This window comes from Chelon labrosus, assembly GCF_963514085.1.
Source record: "Chelon labrosus genome assembly, chromosome: 1".
NCBI classification, from domain to species: domain Eukaryota; kingdom Metazoa; phylum Chordata; class Actinopteri; order Mugiliformes; family Mugilidae; genus Chelon; species Chelon labrosus.
In genome coordinates, this window is record NC_140337.1 from 12,833,618 (window position 1) to 12,855,058 (window position 21,441).

General features: G+C 44.7%; 3 protein-coding genes across 4 annotated transcripts; all 3 read left to right on the plus strand.

Moving 5' to 3' along the window:
• Positions 1–1,173: 1,173 nt before the first annotated feature.
• LOC311498668 (uncharacterized protein) lies at positions 1,174–8,502 on the plus strand. The gene is made up of 11 exons (XM_084559352.1): positions 1,174–1,891; positions 2,134–2,165; positions 2,250–2,393; positions 2,516–2,552; positions 2,647–2,733; positions 2,851–2,982; positions 3,836–3,880; positions 3,975–4,053; positions 4,227–4,341; positions 4,440–4,539; positions 6,391–8,502. Exons 1-11 carry the CDS (start codon positions 1,554–1,556, stop codon positions 7,289–7,291), a joined length of 2,010 nt encoding a protein of 669 aa, XP_084415478.1. The 5' UTR covers positions 1,174–1,553; the 3' UTR covers positions 7,292–8,502.
• Positions 8,503–10,076: 1,574 nt separating this feature from the next.
• On the plus strand, positions 10,077–12,985 carry LOC311491046 (uncharacterized protein). 2 transcript variants are annotated; one of them, XM_084548890.1, is made up of 3 exons: positions 10,077–10,384; positions 10,865–11,176; positions 11,813–12,985. In XM_084548890.1, exons 1-3 carry the CDS (start codon positions 10,256–10,258, stop codon positions 11,951–11,953), a joined length of 582 nt encoding a protein of 193 aa, XP_084405016.1. In that variant the 5' UTR covers positions 10,077–10,255; the 3' UTR covers positions 11,954–12,985. The 2 variants fall into 2 exon arrangements, with proteins under 2 accessions (XP_084405016.1, XP_084405015.1); XM_084548889.1 differs by lacking the exon at positions 11,813–12,985 and having other exon boundaries at positions 10,865–11,557.
• Positions 12,986–13,366: 381 nt separating this feature from the next.
• Positions 13,367–21,261, plus strand: LOC311493371 (uncharacterized protein; the record flags this gene model as incomplete). Its single annotated transcript, XM_084551992.1, has 8 exons — positions 13,367–13,639; positions 15,675–15,784; positions 17,219–17,303; positions 17,405–17,600; positions 17,778–18,859; positions 18,992–19,785; positions 20,723–20,929; positions 21,017–21,261. Exons 1-8 carry the CDS (start codon positions 13,497–13,499, stop codon positions 21,259–21,261), a joined length of 2,862 nt encoding a protein of 953 aa, XP_084408118.1. The 5' UTR covers positions 13,367–13,496.
• Between the last annotated feature and the right edge of the window lie 180 nt (positions 21,262–21,441).

Sequence of the window (21,441 nt, forward strand, 5' to 3'; positions counted from 1 at the left end):
TGTACCCCATTCTGTATAAATTAATTTTCAGTAGTTTGAAGTCAGGGGAGCGGATGCTGGCAAGGCTAAAGAGTCCGAGAATACCGCTTGCAAGATAACATCTGCAAGTCTGCATCCTGCACGTGAAAATCATACATCAAAATCACTCCTGTCATGCAGTACGTGCGTGCATAAAGGCATGTTGTTGATATTATTGCATCAAGATTTCACATCCTCTGCGAAAAGTGCTGATAAAGGCACTTGTGATATTGCGTTGCAAAGAGGTTAGACCTGTCAGAAGTGTGTTCTATCACTGGGGATCTTAAAGCTATAGGCTAACCAGATACTGAACCAAACCAAACGATCTGAATGCACATATTTTCCCCTCTGTCACTTACTCTAGACGCTCTCTCTCTCACACACACAGAAATACAATAAATAAATCCACAGCAAATGAAGATAAGACACAATTCAGTTCACTCTGCTTGCACAGTTGCTTTACGACTAGTCTCCCTTAATCCCTTGAGGTCTCCCTCAGTCAGTCAGGTTTATCTTATCACTCCTCAGTCCTGACCCTCAGCATCTGAACTTACGGAAAGTATCTGATTGGGCAACAGGATGCTCACTTACTTAACCAACTACGTATTTGTCTACCGTCAGCTAGGCCGCATTATTCCCTTCCCTGCCAAGTCTGACGCTTCTCACTTACTTAACCAACTACGTACTTGTCTACCATCAGCTAAGGCACATTATTCCCTTCCCTGCCAAGTCTGACTCTGTGATTACACCCAGCCATTTATAAAATGATGACAGTACAGGGACAAACATGTGGTGTCTCCAATTAAAATGCAAAGGGTAATTATCATGTTTAAGTGACAAGGAAGTTTTGCAGTTTTCCAAGTTCCAGTTGGCACACCTACGTCATGACAATCATGTGAGTTTTTTTTTTTATACAAAGGGCTTTTGTCGGTGAACATGTGCTAAATTGCAAAATCTGAAAAAAATATTTTTGTATTTAATTAGATTGCAGTGAAACGTATTGACAGGCAGACAAAAGGCGTGATTTTGTGTGTGTACAACATATGTTAATACGTTTTAAGTAAGATAAATAAGTTATAAAGTCGTAAAGTGCTGTTGGTAGTGGCAATCAGCGCGGATTTAGCGATCAAATTATGACTACATATCCCATAATTACCCTTTCTAATTTGTATGGAAGCCCGTGAGTCCAAACGCGTCCATATCCTATCCGCGGCTCTGCGTCTGCTCTTAAAGGGGAAGTGTCCCATTCAGGCCTAGTCTCGGTCAAAGAATTATGAGGTATGCTATAGCTTTAAGAAGGAAATAACGTCGCATGTTTGTAAAATAATTATAATCATCATGCAACAGAAGTTTTTTATTTTATTTAGTAAATTAGCTAGTTAATGAAATGATTCCATTATTTCCGATAATTGACTCTTGACTGAACTAGCGAAACTCGGTCCGGCTGAGGCCTCCTTCTACGCTGCTGTTAAATCCTCTATGTTTGCATCAAGCTAGCCTGAGCTAACAACTAAGTCTGTAAGGGTCACGGCGACATGGAGTTGGGGGAAGACGAGGCTTCAGGTCTCCGCCTTGCGACAGAGACGACTGAAGACTCAAAGGCGGCCGCAAAAACATCCCCGGACTCGACTGAACCGTCCAGCGGGAGGAGAAGAAGCGAGAGGCGGGTAAAGGCTGCTGTGACCCCCGGGCTAACAGGCGACTCCAGCGGTCCCAACACAAGGGTTCCTGTGCGTGTTTTGAGAGCCAGGGGAGCGGATGCTGGCAAGGCTAATGAGCCCAAGAATGCCACTTGCAAGATAACGCCTCCAAGTTTGCATCCTGCACGCGGTAGACCTGCAAAATCACGCAGCAAAATCGCACCTGTCATGCAGTAAGTGCGTGCATAAAGGCATGTTGTTGACATATTATTGCGTCAAGATCGCAGCATCCCCTGTGAAAATAAAGGCACTTGCACTGCAGAGGGGTTAGAACTATCGGAAGTGTATTCTAGCACTGGGGTTTCTTAAAGCTATAGGTTTAACAGATATTGAACCAAAACGAAACAAGTTGAATGCACATATTTTCTTTGGTGTCTCTTACTCTTGTCTCTCTCTCTCTCTCTCTGACACACAGAAATGCAATAAGTAAAGGAACAGCAAATAAAGGTAAGACACAATCAGCACATATGCCTGAAATTGCTGTAATTTAACAGATTTGTCACTAATCCATGGCCTCACTGACTTTCTCAGCATCCAAACACACTCTCGGACCAAAGCTGTCCAAATCTAGGAAGGGAAAGGGGAGACCTACAGCCGCAGACACGTGCACAACACCAGCAACAACATGCAAGCCCGAGGCAGAGACGGAGGCAGAGACGGAGGCTTCGCCGCGTGGTAAGACCACTTGCATCCCTTTTACTGCGCCGTCAGCGGGTAGCATGCTGGTGTTGAAATCAAACCGGAAAATATCACTTCTAACACAGCTGACAAACTCATTGCCTGTGTGTTTTTATCAGGAGAGGACATTGGTGCTGCGAAAGCAAACACAGACAAGTGAGTGTTATTTTGTCTTGTTACATTTAGATTAGAGCGATACATGTTGGATGTCCGTTCAGTGTGGCCAGTATGGTGTTGATGTCCCTATTAGCGTTGCAGATCCAGACGTGGCCCTGGACGAGGACCATCCATTGGAAGAAGACTCAAAGGACCTCGTCTCCAAACCTGATGCAAAAAAGTACGTCGGTCGTATGTAATAAGCACGTGGTTGTGACTGTTACTTGACATGAAGACATCGTGAATGTTAAAATGCTCATCTCAGTCGTACATTTAGATGCACCTCTTAATTTCCAAGGGAAAAGCCAAAGCGACGTGCGACAGGGCGTAGAAAGGAGATCAAGAAGGAGGAGGAGGAGAACGGCACGAAAAAGGAGGAATCGGTCGCGGCCGATGTGCAGGATGAAGATGGTGTAGAGCCAAATAGGAAGTAAGCTGAATGATAGTTTTAGGAATAGCCACAATGTCCGATAATAACCCATAACCTATTCATTTGTTGTTGTTTTTTTAAAACTGGTTTGTCTTCTTGGAAATATGTAGATTTGTGAATGTTAAGACAGTGAGAGGAGGTTAAAAAAAAACAACAACTCCCTTTTAGTAGGAAGTAACCTTGACCAGTTCACATGGGGAAATCCATCTGCTCGAGATTGGCTGTTAAGAGAAAAAGAAACAGAAGACGGAGATGGGGCAGAGGAGAAGAGAGCAGCATGAGGAAGCAGATCATTTCATACAGGCATCCAGACAAAACATACAGGCAGCATACATATGTGATACAGATTAGAGTACGTGATGCATGACGGGAGATTGATAATTGATAAAAAGAATGTACAGAGCCTTGATCCAAAGTATTAAATGTAGAAACACTTGATAGGCACATGGTGTACTCACAAAGTTACTGTGTCAGTGTCAAAACCATGTCAGCGGCGTAGTAGTGATTACACATGAGTAAACCAGCATATCGTACAAATATATGAGGCATCAGAAAATTAAGACTAACGCTGTAGGACCTGATAATTGTCAGTAATGAACGGCAGATTGAACCAGTGGGGCCGGGATCAGAAACATCCCTCCAGGCCAAGCGGCACATGTTGCTTATTTCCGTTGTAAACACACTGACCTGCTGACAATAGTCACCTCAGCCTGATTCATCACTTGTTCATATTAATTATATAATGAATTTGCTATTTTGAATCGCTTTAGCGTCAGTCTAAGTCAATATTCCATGTAGTTTAATCATATCATTCTGAATTTAATTTGAATTCTTCTATCCTTTTTCTTTTAAGACGAGGTAAACGAGGCGACAAAGGCCCCCGGCAGCCAAAGAGAAGGTACGAGGCTCAGCTATGCTTATTATTTTAGATGATGGAAGTTATTTGAATAGACCGGGATTATTGTATAATGTTCCCTTTGTCGTCTTTACAGGAAAAAGCCGCCAGTGCAGTACGTCCGCTGTGAAATGGAGGGCTGTGATACCGTCCTAGCTCACCCACGGTACCTACAGGTCAGCTGTAACCATGACAACTCATGGCAATACATTTAAAGGCACTAATGCAGCTAAAATAATAAGTTATTATTAATCACCCTTGTTGGCCTGTGAATGAGATGAAGAATAAATTTGTGGATGCATGACATGATAAAGCACCTTTGACTGACTTTCCCGTCTCTTAATTTCAGCATCACATAAAATACCAGCACTTGCTAAAAAAGAAGTATGTGTGTGATCACCCATCGTGTGGGCGCCTGTTCCGTCTGCAGAAGCAGCTGCTGCGCCATGCAAAGCACCACACAGGTGATATTGGGACACGGATGTTCACTGATGCCAACTGACACCATGTCTAAGTTCCAGATTACTGGGATTGCGTAAAACATGTGACGTCTGTCTTTCAGATCAAAGGGACTACATCTGTGAGTACTGCGCTCGTGCCTTCAAGAGCTCTCATAACCTGGCAGTGCACCGGATGATTCACACAGGAGAGAAGCCGATACAGTGAGTTGTCAAAGCATTTCACAGTGGTTCGTCACAATAAAAGGCTTAACAACGAGGAAGAACTAAAAAAATACAGAGTCATGTTGCTCTGGCTCGCGTCCAGTGTTACGCGGAAGTAGCCAAATAATTTCTCTTCAGGTGGGGTTTATTTATTTATTTATTCGTTTTTTATTAATTTTTATAAACAAACCTACAGAAGACGGGAGCAGAATAACAACACAGAAACCAAAAACCCAAACAGAAAGATCAGTTCCTGGTACATTATGCAATACAGAGTGAAATTCAGTGGGAGCTTTAGTTTTGAAGTGCTGAAGACAGGTGAGAAAGTCCAGAGGTGTGTATTCCATTATTGTCCTATGCCATCCCACCACTGAGGGGGTCTTATCTGAGATCCAGTGCTGAAGAATATTTTTTCTGCCACAAAATGTCATGATATTACACAGTTTTTTTCTGATATATATCAGTTACACATTCACTGGGAAGACCCAGAAGGAGGGAAACCGGCTCGAGTTCAAGCTCCTTCCCCAGAACCTTTTGCATTTCAAACATGACACCCCTCCAATATTGTTGTATTTTGTATTTGTAATTGATTGTAGTTTTTAGGGTACAAACTGTTCTCATTAGGTCAGCCTTAATGAACATTCATTTTTAACCAACAGCCACAACTAAAAAGGCATTTAATATAATATTTATGCGTAAGACTGTCTGAAGCTCTGAGGGAATTTACTCTTTATTTTGTTACTGTTCCACTACAGCAGATTTATATGACATTATAGATGAAAATGACATGTCTGTTATTAATAGAATACAGTACATATATACCGATCAGGCACAACATTATGACCACCTTCCTAATATTGTGTAGGTCTCCCTTGTTGCCTCCAAAACAGTTGTGGCTCATCAGAGAATGGACATGGACCTTCTGAGGGTGTCCTGTGGTGTCTGGCAACAGAGTGTTGCTAGTGGGGGTCTTTGGGTCCTATGGGATGAGGGGAGGGGCCTCTGTGGATCATCCCACAGATACTTGATCAGTTTGATCTAGTGAATTTGGAGGCCAGGTCAACACCTTGTGCTGTTCTTCATGTTTTTTTTTTTTTTTTAGTTTTTTGTGTGTGTGCCTGTGTCAGGCTGCATTCTGCTGGGGATGGCTGCTGCCATCAAGTGTCGAGTGTCATTGCTATGGGGTGGGGGGGCCTGTCTAAGTAACATGTACATTTATGCCAGGTCACTGCCTGTCAGTAGTTATAATGCTGTGGTTGATGGCTCATCTTGAACATAGCTCGCAACAATGATTAAATGCTATAATAATCATCAAACAATTTAATAATGAGACAGGTATCGCTGATGTTTTAGCACCATACCTGGCGTCATGAAACTTGAGGTTAATTAGAGCCCAGCAGCTGTGGAATGATGAGCTTGAGGAAATCGGGTCCGCTGACTGTGATCTTTAAATCCTTCCCATAAACGTACTTTTATCAGAGAGCGTTTCCTAGTTTCAAGTCGTTTTTTTGTGTGGTTTATGGTTTGAATTAAATTAATCAAATTAAATTAAATTATCTATTATCTTTGTTTCATATTCCTGTTTCTAAAACTGCAGATGTTTATGTCTTTGTTAAGTACTTTCTAATGTTTATTTGAAAGGTGCTATAGAAATTGGAGTTACTATTATTATTATACAGTACTTTTGCTGATGCATATAATGACGTATATTTTTCTATTTCTATTTAAGTAAAGGATTTGAATACTTCTTTCATAGGATTTGAATAAATTGCAGCAAAGAGGAGGCGTCATGGATGGATTGATTGAATCGGAGCACACTATAACCTGCATTGTGTCTCCATCTTGTGGCAGGTGTGAGATCTGCGGCTTCACCTGCCGACAGAAGGCCTCTTTGAACTGGCACATGAAGAAGCATGACGCGGAGGCCTCCTACCAGTTCTCTTGCTCGATTTGTGGCAAAAAGTTTGAGAAAAAGGACTCGGTTGTTGCCCACAAGGCCAAGAGCCACCCCGAGGTGCTCATAGCTGAAGCTTTGGCAGCTAATGGGGGTTCAGTGATAAGCAGTCCCATCCCGGTCCTCGAGACAGCCCCGGTAGTCAGTCAGCATGAGGAGCCCTCTGTCAGCCAGGAGAGCCAAGAGAGCCAAGAGAGCCAAGAGAGTCAGGATGCAGCGGGTGGTTTGCTCACTCCGCTGCAGCAGGTGGTGCTGCCGCTCGCTGCTCAGACTCAGGGAGATGTGTCTCACAACCAGTTCCTCCAACTGCCCACGCACCACGTGGTGCAGGTGGCGCAACAGCAGCAAGCCCCGACCTTGCTGCACCTCACCCCCACTCCCCCTATTCACCTCTCCGCCACCAGCCACCCTCAGCTCATCCAACTCTCCACCCTTCCTTCCAGCACGGTCACATCCATGGTCTCCGCGGACTCCCTCCTCACCCTGAGCTCCGTCCCCACCCTGGCGTCCACGGCCTGCCCGGCCCCCCAGCACGCCCTGCAGTGGGGGAGGGAGGTCAACGAGGATGCGCAAATACCCGGGGAGGGCGAGCTGTGGGACAGGGTGGTGGTGGGCGAAGGCCACCAGGATGTGGGGGGAATTATGTGGGAGGGCAGCCGGGAGAGAAGGAAGGAAAATGAGGGCATTGTTTGGGAGAGGGAGGGAGAGAGGCAGATTATGTTACAGTGTGCTGAAGTTCATGAAGATAGTTTGATCAAGATGGAAGACAGAACTGAAGGACAGCATTATGAACAGTGATATGAGGGATAAAGAAATCTTTTATATGAAAATACTGAAGGACTTCATGAGCTGATGTTATAAATATTTTAAATAATAGAAGATGTCTTGTGTTATATAACATTAGTCACATTCAGCTAATAGCTACAAAGCTACTTTATATCAGGGAAGTATGATTTTTTAATAGTGCACAAAAATTTCTTTTACCACTAAATATTTTATAACTTTTGGATTGATGCATTTCCATGTGCTTTAGAGAGACAGATTGTACATAATATATAAGAAGATTCCCATAAAGTTCCTGCTGTGTTTATATGCATCATTTTTTTTTTTTTTTTTTTTTTTGCATAATGAAAGAGTAAAAGAATATTACGGAAATCATTCGGTTAACTTGAGTAGTTTCAGAGAATTGTATTATGAGCGACTATTGTCAGAATGTCACGGTAGCGTGGCAAAGTGAAAGTTGAAGGAATGATCTGACACTACCAAACACTTAACCTTAAACGCACCATCCTCCACTATGAAGCATGGTGGTTGCAGCGTCATGCCGTGGGGATGTTTCTCAGCAGTGGGCCCTGAAGGACTTGTTGAGGTAGAGGGTAAAATCAACGCCGCAGCACTTCTAGTAGTACAAGTTACTCACAAGTTTCAGAGAATTCTTTTATAAGCAACTCCAAATTTCATTTTTTTCACTCTGTACCCCAAAGCAAGAGTATTTATTTTTTTGCTGTCACTAGGAGATTTAAGAAGGCAATGCTCCAGACAAAATCAAATTGTTTTTTGACGTCTTATGATGATACTGATCTCACAGCAGGCCCTGTTCAAAAGCACAGGTGTAAACAGTAGGTCTGTTTCCAGTGTCTCCTTGTCAGTGTGACTGCAGGGACGACGGCAGGTAAACCGAATTCAGGCGCGTTTCATGTTGCTACTCACCTTTATGCTCTTTTCCTGCTGTGACGTGTTTCAGCTCGTAAAGAAAATATCTAAATCTGTCCACGTTCCAAGAGGTGACCTTTCCTATGCCATTCGATCTCATTTGTTGTCACGGATCCTTGCTTTTCTTCACGCGTCTTCTTTCATTATTAGATCAAACGTACCTCTATACTCTCACTGCCACTACTACTGAGCTGATTATCTTAATTTATCAAAAAAAATGTTTGGAATAACTTTAATAAATAATAAAAAAGAAAGACTGTTCTCAAGGCTTTGCTTATTTGTTCTCAAGTACTCACTACCATAGATGTTTTCCCGTTATTGCTTTTGTAAATGAAATTGTGATTGATATATTTTGCCTTTTTTAATAAAAGAAGTACAAAAACAAGCTTTACAGTCAACTAGTTTAAAATGATCATCATTCCATTTATTAAAGCAATAAAAGGCAAAAGCATCAAAGTTTGTTCAATACTTTTTATAGGGACTGTACTTAACTGGTACCATACTGTGCTGTGAAACTGCTCTAGTTTTAGTTTTTATTAGGAAATAATTAAAATAATGATGATGTATGAAGCCATGTGACAGCTGCAAAGCCTGGCCCTGACTGGTGTCGGTATTTTAAAGACAAAGAGAAAAGATAACCGGTATCCAAATCTCATGCAAGACATTTCACAAATACAGTAGAATGAGATGCAACAGAACAGATGTGTAAGCACGTATGACAGCTGTAACTTCACCAAGAAAACACATTCACAAGCCAACAGACCTTAACCTACACTTTTATTAATGAAATTAGTGTAATCGGTGCACTGTCAATAAGGATAATTTATTAGTATGTTGAGTTTTAAGGCTAATAAACGATGATATGGTTGTTCTTTTGTTTGTAAGATGATTTCTTATGAGTCATTACAACGCATGGAAATCTGCACTGATGCCATTATACACTGCCTGGCCAAAAAAAAAAAAAAAAAAAAAAACAACACCTGGATTTAATTAAGCAAATGGATCCTCCTATTGGATAATTACTGCATGGGTGATTATGTTTCAGCTGGCAACAAGTTATTTAACCCCAAGTGATGTAATGAGTAGCTTGTCATTTCTTAAACAACCGTGTTGGAAGACACATCCTGTGGTCGTGGGAAAGATGTTAGTCTGTTTGAAAAGGGTCAAATCATTGTCATGCATCAAGCAGAGAAAATATCTAAGGAGATTGTAGAAACTACTAAAACTGGGTTAAGAACTGTCCAACGCATTATTAAAAACTGGAAGGATAGTGGGGAACCATCGTCTTCCAGGAAGAAATGTGGTCGGAAAAAAATCCTGAAAAACCCTGGACAGGTCTGGAAAGGAATTTTATTTAGAAAAATTAATAACAGCAGCACGAAATAAATAATACGACGAATTATTTTTTTTTAATCTATTTTTTTGAATATTTTTTTTCTTATACGTTGTTTCGTCGCAACGTATTTTTTTAAAAAAAATATTTTTACTATTGTCATTTTATTTCAATTATTCTGCTGATTAAAAAAAAAAACAATAATGCGGATAACACATTTTCCAGACAATTAACGGTTTGCTTCTTTAAAAGACATGTATTTCATTGGTCGGAAAATATTTAGGTGGTAAACTCGACATGGGTTTTCATAATGGCTTGCAGTGACTGTAAAAAAATAGGCAGTTCAGTCAAAAGAGTTTTTATTATTTGCGGAAGGATGGGTGGGCCACACGGTGACGCTTTGGGAAGAAGAGGGAAAAAGGCCCTCCTGTGCGTCCCCCTAAAACGCCCCTGTGGCTTGCGGAACCAATTAAATCCCCTCTTGTTGCGCACACGCCAACATGAACACCGACACAAACACGCTCCTCCGACGCTCGCTCCCTGGATCTCCGTCCAAACCGTGAAAGTATCCAAAAACATTCCGCGCGCTGAAATAAAAAGAAAAAGAGGTTGTTTCGGTGCCAACAAGCTGGAAGGGGAGGGGGGATCATCGTCTCTGTGCTCGGTCTACATCCCGCTCCCTTGCTGCTGAGCCACCTATATAAACAGGGCTGCAAATGGCAGAGCAGGAGGAGCAGCAGATCACCGTCCAGGACACGCCGGTGCCTGGACCGTCGCGGACGGGCAGAGCGGTGGCTCTCGCTCGGCTACTGCACCAGGAATGCACTCATCTGCTCCAGCTATACGTGAGTTATCAGTTTACACGTAGCGCTGCACTCGGGGAGACACTCTCCCTCCCCCTGTTATTTAAAGGTTTAGTGTGTGAGCATGTCTTTGGATTCGATCAGCTAGCAGTACCTGGCGCCTCTCAATCACCCGTTTGACTTTTACTGTGTGCATTTAACCTTTAATAGTGTGCTCTTTAGTTTTCTTGAATGGGATGCAGTGGTGCAGACTGTAATAATACTAAAAGACCCCCCCCCCCCCCCCCCCCCCCCCTTCTCATTTCACTGGGGAGCCTAATGGATAGAGTGTATTGGATTTTTTTTTTCTCCTGTCATGCTTCTGCGCTTCATCCTCCATTTATAAGACCTTTTAATTGATCAATACAGTTGCCACTTGGTGTTACAGTTATAGCTGATGTAAAAGAAGAGTGCCGGGAAAAGATGTGAGATTAGTGGCACTTCAAGTGGACAGATGTCCGTTTTCCCGTTTTACCTTTTCAGAAGGAGAGGGAGACCTTCTTGTCGGGCCACACCCCGGGAGGCGGACGCATCGTGTCCCTCTCCCAGGACTCGGAGGAGCCCAGCACCGAGGAGCAGGTGCAGCTGCTGCACTCGGCTCTGCGCCAGTGCCTGGGCCTGCTCCACTGTGTCATCCTGAAGGAAGAGGAGGAGTGGGGCGAGCTGGAGGGCGACTACGAGACCATGAAGAAGACCGTCCGGATCCGGCTGGAGCACCTGCTCCACACCACCAAAGATCTGGTGGAGACGGACGACAAGACGCTGGAAGTTACCCCAGATCACCAGTGTAACGAGGTGAAGTGTTTGGAAGTGGTTTTATTAATATTAGAAGACGCCGCTATCAGTCATCAGAGGAATATAGAAAAAAAAATCATCAGTACATTAAAAAAACACCAGTTGCTGCACTTTTGTATACTTTCAAATGGCATAATAATAAAAATATTCCAATATGCTTCACATTATTCCTGGATTTCCTCAAGAAACTGGCTTAAAAATGTCCAAATATGATATAAGGAGTCCTCCTTATATCAACAAAATTTAGTTTTGACACCGACACAATTAAGTCGTGTGCATTACGCGTGCAGCACGAGACAGTCCTTTTATTATTTCCACATAACATAATTATTAATTGAACACTTAAAGCTCCAGTAAGGGTGTGACTGAACCCTTCACTGCATGAGTAATACTTTCATGTGAACATGACTAATGTGTACAACGCAAATTCAAGTCATTAAGTTAATCTCTTAGCTAATCCAGGACTGTCCTGCTATTGAGTCAAAGCTGCACTAAAGAAACAGTTCTTTCTCTCTCCACTCTGAGTCAGCTGCTTGCTAACATGTTGGCAATTATTTTGCCGCAGTCCTTGGTTTGCTTTGTGCAGGCACGCGTTTATTAGAGGCATCTGACGTTAACACGCTCTCTCCTGTGCAGGAAACCGATGGCGCCGGGGGAGTTTTCGGCCTCAAAATGTGGACCTACCGCGTGCTGCTGGAGCTAATCCACTGGGCTGACCACGCGGCGCTGACCCTCCATGTCCTGCACACACAGAGAGGGGGAACAGAGGAGATTTAAATTCCTTTGTTTCAGACCAGTGAATGAACTTATTCAACACCAAAAAAACAAATCCAAATTCCAAATTTAAACTATAAAGCGGTGTGGAGTACGCTTTGTGAATGCGTCACTTTAAAAATTAGCTGCTTAACTAAAATCACACATCTATGCTTTTTAACAAAGCCAAGCAGACGGCTTTTCCCAGACATTGGTATTTCCACGGCAAGTGCTAAAATGACCTTTAGTTTGCCCGAGTAGCTTTTTCCCTTTGAGAAAAAAGTGACTTGTGTGAAAGGATGGTTTGCGTTGTGCAGTGGCAGAATAAGACTGAAAATGTTATTTTTTTTTGTATGTAGTGTGTAATTTATTTTATTTAAGTGGATTTACCTTTGACGACTAATGCTCTGCTGTTTGTAACACTCCAAAGTCTACTAACTGCTAGAATATAGCCAAAAATACACGATTTATTAACTGTGACTCACGTGCAGCTGAATGTGTAGCCTTGTAGTATTTTAATAGGTCTCTTAGCTTTTAATGTAGCGCGATAGTATTAACATATCTAACCTCAATAATTCCAGATTTCATGTTAAGACTGAATGCTTGTTCGTGCTCTGGCACAATCTGTGATGATCAAGTGTCATGTTTCGCTGCTCTGGTCACCAAGTTTTCTCCTGACGTTATACTTGAATGCGCTGCTACACACTGTTAAACCAGTCTGAAGCGTTAGACCAGCGGCTCTGGAGCGTTTCCTGTCCCGACAGAGAGCCGCTTGAGAGTCGCCGGATTCGACTGAGATTTTGTACAGTAGGTCTTGTATCCAGAAGTATCAAAACGCCGCACGACACCACCGTGACTGTTACCGACACTCCCTCAGTTAATGCGCTGTGACTTCCATGTTTCTAGGTGTGGTGAGTTTCTAAATTCCATGCTTCCGCTCACCTTTGTGATGAACAACAGGATGTGCATTGAACATTAAAATCCCAATCTTAACCCGTGTGTTTTGTTGACACTGGCTTTTCTTTCTCTCTTTGATGGAGGATGTGCAGTGACGTACCAGTAGAAATAATAGCTGCATAATCTGCACCTTTCGTGAGTCTTCTATTCTATAAAGGTTGACAATTTCCTAATAACGTCCTGGAAATAGATTTATGATTTAACACCTAAATAGAAAATGGTGTTGAAAAGGTTAATTGTAGCTGCTAGGACAGAGCAGAGAAGTGCAGTTTAATTTGAACATTTTTGCCAAAATAATTTATTTAGGCCTATTTTATTTTATTTAATGATCTATTTGGATACTAATGCACTGCTGTTTAAAAGGTATCGTCAGCCTACAGAGATGAATCAGTAGATAAATATATTCTGACCGTGATTTAAAAGCATTGATTCAAAACTGCACTTCCACAATGACGCATGGAGGATCCTCCTGAAATGCTAATGTTGCCCTTTTAATCTGTGAATGAAATTAAAGTTGCTCCGGCGCAATCTGACATGCTAATAGGTCTGTGTTTTTGTAGAGGTGGGTGAACCCCATTTTACCAATAGAACCCCAAAGGATGTTGTGCACATGCGCGTTGTGCTATCTACCGGAGCGCGAGAGGTAGGGAAGGCAGTCCTAATGGCGGAGAATGTACGCTCGCCTTTTGACTACCGGGAGCCACCGACCCTCGACAGCGACGGGGATGGGAGCAAACCGCCGCCGCCGCGGGGGTGAGTGAGCGCGGCCAGCCTCCGGTTGTGCCGCCACGAGCCGCCGTATTCACCGGGGGATTTTGCGAGCAAATTAAAAAAAAAAAAAAAAAAAAAAAAAAAAAATGCGAGCGCCCCGGACGCACGCGCTGCGAGCGTGCACGCCTGTTAGTTAACGTTAGAAGCCTTTATTCGCGTGCATGATTTCAGCCTTAATTTTGCAGAAAACAGAGGAGGGAAAGTGTTTTTTTCTCCGGCTACGGGCTGCAGCTGTCGTGCCCCGTGAGGCTGCGTCCGCCCCCGGCAGCCTCCCCTTGCATTTAGTCGCTAGCCTTTTATTTTTGATGTTTTGACGGGACAGAAGTATCAAACGCTAGCTGCTGGAAGCTAACAGGCTAGCCGTGGCTTAGCATTGATGTTAGCATGCACCCCAGCAGGAATCATCAGCTATGTGACCCAGTCAGTCGGCTGGTTATCTCTCTCTCGTTGATAATCCACACCACATGTCTTATTTCTTACACTGTTACCCCCTCCCAAAACGCACATATAATCAATCAGTGTCAGTATTATTAAGCTCTCGACACTTTCATGACTGCTCAGCTGGTGCAGATCAGGACTCGTGGCTCGTGTTTGGGGCTGAGTAAACAAAGTTGCTGACCACGACCGAAAACGCATCCGAAAAAGGTTGAACAGTCAACAGACTCGGTGATTTAGGCGTGCATTGTTGTGCTAATCGGTCTTTTGTAAATGCGTTTGCACAGCCTGGCGTGATTGAATAAAGGGGTGGGGCCATTTCTAATATTTTGGTTAAAATCCTGTGATCATGAGCCGCATTCAGAGCTCCCTTGCACACTTGCTGCGTGTTTACAGTAGATTTGTCAGTCAGTGGTCAACACAACGCCTGGTGTTTTTATTCCTCTCTGATGAATCGGGTAAACTTAAAGTATTGAAATCTGTACCAGTGTTGTGAGTCAGTCGATTCTTCTGTTAAAGAGTGAAGCCAAAGATTGTGCTCAGGCCACAGTCAACATGAAGGCTGAGAAATGCATTTTAGTTGAACGTGACAACAAGAAATAATCAGCCCCTGAAGGGATTAGTTGATTTATAGAAGAATTGGCAGCTATTATAAATAATAATCATCAAACATGCATCAAACTAATGCATACTAATATCACAGTCCTGCACTAACACCCCCTTTGCGTTGTCTGTTATAATGTTTATGTTGAAACTGCGTCACAGTGGTTGTAATTCAACTGTGTGATCAGTTTGCAGGATGTAGTTTGTGGTGCCGTTAAGCTGGATTGAATTAAAATGCTGAAGTGTTTTCTGTTGTTTGGCCTAGCCCAGTGACTTAAATGGGGATGTCAAGGTAATAGAAACCTGTGTCGGTCCAACACAATACAGTTCAATGGCACCACAAACCACAGCCTCCAACATGAAAACACAGTTGAACAGACAGTTCTCTCGGTTATTTGAAACAAATGCCGAACGCCGCAAACCTTCGCGAAGCTCTGATTTAGTGCAGGGCTGTTACATTGGAGCGCATTTGTTTACACAAGTGTTCTTAATGAACTGGCGGGTGAGAGTATTTCAAGCCACAAAGCATGTGAAGGTTTTAGTGACTGTTGGTAGACGAAGTTAACAATCTTGGATGTTTTTAGGAAAATATGATCTGCATTGTTCTGTTTATTTTGTTTGTTTTTTTTTTACATATTATTTAGTTATTGATGTTGATGCCTCGCTAAAGTGGGGCATAATGTAATTTGTTTCTCTTTAAGTGTACCATATATACATCAATACTTGAGTACTATTCAATATTTTATTTATTTCTTAAATGGAAGAAGAAAAGTGCATTACTCTGGCTACCTTAACTAGTTAAGTAGTTCATACCCATGTTGATGCGTCACGTCATAGAAATATTCTGTATTGCTTTGCCACGCGTAGACACGCTCGGCTCCTTCCGCCTGCCTTCCCAGCTGAATATTTACAGAAGTAAAGTTTTTCTTTGTCTGAGTTTGTCATTATGCTAAACAAAGCCTTGATTTTGTTTTTGCAGCCGCGTGTGTGGGAGAAAAAGGAAGGGGACACCTGTGAAGGTGTGCGACCGAGCGTATGTAACAGAAGATGAGGAGGAGGAGAGCATGTCGGAGCACAGCTACAGCCCTGGTATGTGCAGAAACGTGCACAAAGGCGCCTTGCTGCCCGCTGTAGGTGTATTTATCCACGCTCCATGCTTATGGAAAACAGGCGGGTCTCAAATCCAGTCATCTCAACAAACACGTGATGAAAAGAGCATTAATACTATTTATCATAATAGTTTCCATATTGGTCAGATACACTTTATCTCAGAGGTGGACCTTTCAAAACCTATACAAAAGTATCAGTGCTGCTACGTGACATCTCACTGGCACATTATTTTGTTTCACGTATAACGTTAGTCAAATTGTATATCCTGTACGAGAGGAAAATAAAATACAAAGAGCTGGTTCACTGAGCAGAAAGCTCAGGACTCTCAACACTCTGTTCACAGCCATCCACTCACCTTAAATGCCCTTAAACAAGTCATTAAATGTCTATTAATGTAGGAGTATAACTAGCTCTGAGCTCAGTAGAACTATATAAAGCTCAGGTATAACTAGGATGTCAGAAAAGTAAATAAAGGTTTAAAAAAGTTAAAGAGAAACCACTGAATTAGTATGTGTGCAGATGACTTGCAGTCTCTTTAAACATGTGAAAGGAAAAAGCATTCATTCGTTTTCTGTCACCGCTGGTCCTCTGGAGGGTCACGGGGGGGGGGGGGCGGGGTGCAGCTGGAGCTTATCCCAGCTGTCATTGTGCGAGAGGCGGGGTACACCCTGGACAGGTCGCCAGTTTATCACAGGGCTAACACAGAGAGACAGACGACCATTCACACTCACACGTACCCAAGTTAAAAGATGAAAAATTATTAATTTCCCCTTTTTACTGGTTGTATGTTTTTTAATATTTCACTGTTTTTAGTCCAGTTCAGATCTGTGTTTCCTTCCCCTTACTACAGCTTTATAAATTCAAAAGGAAACAAACGCTAATCATGTGACTCAAAGATGATTTTGAGAGAGGCTGGTGTGGGTTACAGAGGATGTAGTCTTATCAGCTCTTTCTTGGCTCACTACCATGGCCTACTCCCTTCGTTCGTCCTGTGGAACCAGTTGCTAGTGTATCGAACAAAGAACAAAGAAATCTGGGGAGACCCTGAGGTGACATGGAGCAGGATTGTAGAATGGCAGGTTCAAACGTACCGAATAAATATTGTAAATAATACTTGGCCATAATATGTAAATAGATTACATGTAACCGAATAACCACAGACAGCGGATCTTCACTTCCTCGTATTTATCTGGATGACTCCCGGTCTGCCTTATGACGTACTGCGAAATAGGCAGCAGTGTCTGTATTTTCCATCCAACCTGTCGAAATGACAATGGAAAACAAAAGCTAACAATCAGCATAGCATTCTCATATCTCATAAGTGTCTCACCCACCGACTTTGATCTTTCAAACATGAGGCCTGACGTTAGTGACAAAGCAGTTTAAAGATTTAAACACTTCAATTCTTCCCAGGTGACGGCCAGTACCCGGAGGGCGCAGAAGACCGCCTCCCCCCACCCGGCAGTCCGTACTACCTTCCTGATCCCACTCAACTCTGGTAAGGGGGGGGGGGGGGGGGGGGCTCTAGCCCCTTTGCCCAGATGCTTTCGTTCTCTAGCTAGGAGAGCCGCGTCGCTAACGTTTGTTTGTGTTTTCCAGCGTGCCAGAGATGGGGGAGGAGGGGGCAAGTGGCGTTCGAGGACCCGTGCTGTTCCACCCGCCGCCCAACTGCCGGATTCGGGAAGTCCACTGCGGCACCCAGGTGCGCTTGGTCGTCATAGCAATCCGAGACATCGCCAAGGGGGAGGAGATCACAGTGGACTACAGTCTGACGGACTGGGGCGAGAATGCAATGGTGAGCAGCTCTTCTGTCTGGTAAACCAGAATTTAATGAGAGACCGATTAAAATGCCGTTTGCTTGATTGTTTTACTAACCACATCCTTAAACTTCAAATGTCATAAAATGTAGATCCCGTGAAAACAATGAAATCTGGAGCTTACTTGTTTTGTTTTATTTTGAAAATCTATCCAGGAGGAAGAGGCTGGCCCCCACCCTCTGTCCCTCTCTGTTTCTGATTACCTCACCCCCTCCTGGTCATTGTCACCCTCATCCTCCCCACTCACCCACTCTGAACCCAGTGACTCGGACCGAGAGGAGGACGAAGAGGAGGAAGACGACGACGACGACGACGACGATGAAGAAGAGGAAATAGAGGAGATAAGGGGCCGAATGCTTCGTCGGCGCAAGAAGCGCAAGATGCCCCCTGCGGTTAATGCCAAGAAGAAGACTGGTCCCACTTCCTCCGGAGGACCTGGGCGCCCCTGCTCCTCCTTTACCCGCCCGGAACCTGTTGCACCCCCACCTAGATCCCAGTCCCAACCTCCCATCAGCTCCCTGACGTCTCCCACCACGAACATAAACAATAACATCAACATAAACATTGGCAGCTCCAGTGCTGCCGCGGTGACCCGGCGGCAGCACTGCCCGTACTGCGGCCGCCACTATCGGTCCCTGGCACGCCATCTGGAGAAGCACCACGCCAACCAGCCGGAGGTCAGGACAGCCATGGAGCTGGCGCACCTCCACCAGCACAGCTCTTCAAACGGCAGCGCCTCACAACCCCACCCGTCGTCGTCGTCGTCGTCCTCCACCTCTGCTCCTCACAGTCATTCCTTCGCTGTCCCTCAGGCTTCCGCCTCCAACCCCGCGCCACCCTCCCTGTTCCCCAGGGAGAGGGAAACGCCGGCCACCCGCTCGAGCACAGGCGCCGTCTCGTTCTCCCTCTCACTTTCGCCGCCTTCTTCGGCCCAGCCTGCTGCCGCCAAGAAAGGACCCGGCTTACCGCTGCCAGCCACAAAGCTGCCCACACCTCCGATGGTGTCCAGAGTGAAGAGTCCTTCACCGCCTCCCCCGTCGACCCCTAGAAGGGGTCGGAGGATGAAGAGGGAAAAGCACGAGGAGCAGCAAAAGGTGGAGGTGGACAGCTCGAGGAATCAAGAGGATCTGGTCCCGCCTCCAACACCAGAGCCGGACGTAGATCCAGACGAAGATCTGGAGCTGAGTGGAGAAGGGGAAGACGATGCACCAGAGGAGAAGAATGGAGAGGTTGTAAGGTGTGTTGGATTACTGTCTTTGTCTCTGCCCTTGATATTTGATCACACATTTTAGTCTTATCAATGCATGTATCAATGATGTTTTTAATTGTTAATTTAAAGGGATTCTCTCCATCTTTCTTGCTTTTTCAGCACACAGAGACATGTGATGTCTCCACTGCTCTCTTCCCTGTCTTGTTTGGTCCTCTATCTCCGCCGCCAGCAGCACTCCTCTTTCCTTTCTTTAACCCGTTCTCCTCACTCGGCCGAGGCCTGGCGCCTGCTCTGCCACTCCAGCCTCTCCCTGCTCATCCTCTACAATCGCCACAGGGAATGTGAAGTGGCCAAGCTCACTATACAGGACTATAGAAACCGCAGCACCCCGCCGAGCAGCTCCAGCCCCGCCTCCCCCTCCGGCATGGAAGCCCTCCTGTCTCCATTCGAGCGCCAGGTCCTCCTTCATCTCTCCCGCGCCGGCGTCTTGGGCAAACGTGGCCGCGTCCAGCCGCTCATCCTCCCGCCGCACTGTGAGTCCTGCCTGGACCTGCTGCTCCGAACCAGCCCGAATGTGGGCGTGGATCCCGAGAGCCCTTACGTCTTCTCCCGGCCGTACCACTCCCCCGCCACCCCCCTCCGAGGCACAGACCTCCTGAGGAACCTGGCTCGAACCAGCGGGGCCAAGAACCCCGGAGCACTGACTGCAACGCGAGTGCGGCGGCAGGTCGCCATTTTCACCCAACTGCTACTGTTAGACGAAGGTGAGGGCGGCGCTATCAAGCGGCTTGAGGACTTCCTGGAGCGCGAGTACCACGTGACCCAGAACTGTTCCACTATCATACGAGACCCAGCGCTGATGGGTCGCGTGGGCCGCGTTGTTCTTTACGGAGAGAGGGAGGGCGTGCTTTTCAGAGGAATGAGCCTGCAGCACATCTGTCTGGAGTTAGACGGTAAGGATTTACAGCAACTATATTTCTGTCTTTATATAATATATAAACGATGAGGCTTTTTTGCCCACTGGCAGGTATTTATGCACAGATGTTGTTGTGTTGTGAGTTAAACTGAAAACTAGGTAAATTATGGTATACCCCTAGAGACATGTTATTTAGGATTAAAGGTACATGTACAGTAATTGTGAAAGTGTCTTTTTTGTGTGTGAACATTTTGGGAAATGCCCTTAATAATATTCCTACCAAGAACTGTGCTTAACTGAGAAGAGTAATACCAACCAACTCAAATCAGATCATCTGTATTTTCACCACAAGGAATTAGTTTTCTGATTTTAATCAATCCAAGTAAGCGCTCAGAGCAGTGGGCAACCATGCAAAGCCTGTGTATTAGCCACTGCTGCCAGGTAATTAGCTTAGCTTAGCATAAAAACAACAGTTTGGAGCATGTTAACAAAACTGAAATCGATGTAAAGCTAACTAACGGTTTCATGTTATTTGTTTGTTTTTAAATACATACAGGAATTGAACTCTGGCTAGCATTTTCCTCTCGTTTCCTGTCTTTAGGCAAAACTACTACTGCTGCTGGTGGTTGTTGTTTTTGTTTAATCTAGACTCGGTTATAGTAAATGTATTAAATCCGACGTGCCAAACGATTTCTTTTAAAGCCGAGTAAAGCATTTGTTCTGCACAGTTGACCTTCATAACCCATATTTTGTATTTGGTATCATACACTTTATTTAAACTGCAACTCACTTATGCAGCAGGATTAAACATCCAAGAAATGTGTTGTTGAAGTTTGTGTCTGAGGCTAACGGTCAATATATTACAGCCACGTTTTGACGGTACGCACCAGTTTATTAGATTCAGATTTCCCTGAAAAACGTCGACTGCCGTTCAGTTTGGATTAAAGAGCATTTACTCTGTCGTTGCCGTACAGTGATGTCTGGCAACTCGGCGGACTCCTTTTCAGAAGAATCAGAGGCGGAGGAGGAGAAGGAGGAAGTTAAGGAGAAGGCAGAGGTGACGGTGAAAAAGAAAGGACCGGGACGACCCCCGCGGAAGAAGAGGGCACCCATTCCTTCACCCCCCGTCAGCCCATCCTTAGCCAACGCCCACAAGAGGAGATGCCTTCCTCAAAAATCAGGTGACAGCCACGTGACGAGCCTTCTTATTAGTTTGATCCCACTTGTCGTACTTCCACTAATTTACACTTTACAACTCTTTCTCTCAGGGAAGCGTGGCGTGCTGAAGCGACCCTGGTCAGAGGCGGAGCGCGTAGCCGTGGAAACTCACCTGAAGAGAAACCTCTTAGAGCTGCGCGTCCCCGCGAAAGCAGACTGCGAGCGCTGCCTCGAACTCTGCCCCCTGCTGGTGAGCAACCAGCGAGACTGGAGGGCCATCAAGTTCTACGTCCACAACCGCATCCAGCTGCTGAAGAAGCAGGGGAGGAGGGAAAGCGCTGCTGCAGTCTGCTAGAGCGAAAACAAAGACGTGGGACGAACAGATACCATAATGTATAAACCACCAGCAATCACAGTGGAGAGAAAAAAACAACTCTTGGCCGTGGTGGGGTACAGTTTCTCTTTTGTTTCGTGGGGGCAGTACCTGAAGTTTAGGTGCATTCCCAGTGTCATCACCCTGGTCATAAGGGAGCAG

Coding starts and splice junctions, on each gene's coding strand:
- LOC311498668 (XM_084559352.1), top strand. CDS start 1,554: ATGGAGTTGGGGGAAGACGAGGCTTCAGGTCTCCGCCTTGCGACAGAG. Junction 1,892..2,133: donor AAAATCGCACCTGTCATGCA/GTAAGTGCGTGC, acceptor TCTGACACACAG/AAATGCAATAAGTAAAGGAA. Junction 2,553..2,646: donor GCGAAAGCAAACACAGACAA/GTGAGTGTTATT, acceptor TGTCCCTATTAG/CGTTGCAGATCCAGACGTGG.
- LOC311491046 (XM_084548889.1), top strand. CDS start 10,256: ATGGCAGAGCAGGAGGAGCAGCAGATCACCGTCCAGGACACGCCGGTG. Junction 10,385..10,864: donor CTCATCTGCTCCAGCTATAC/GTGAGTTATCAG, acceptor TTACCTTTTCAG/AAGGAGAGGGAGACCTTCTT.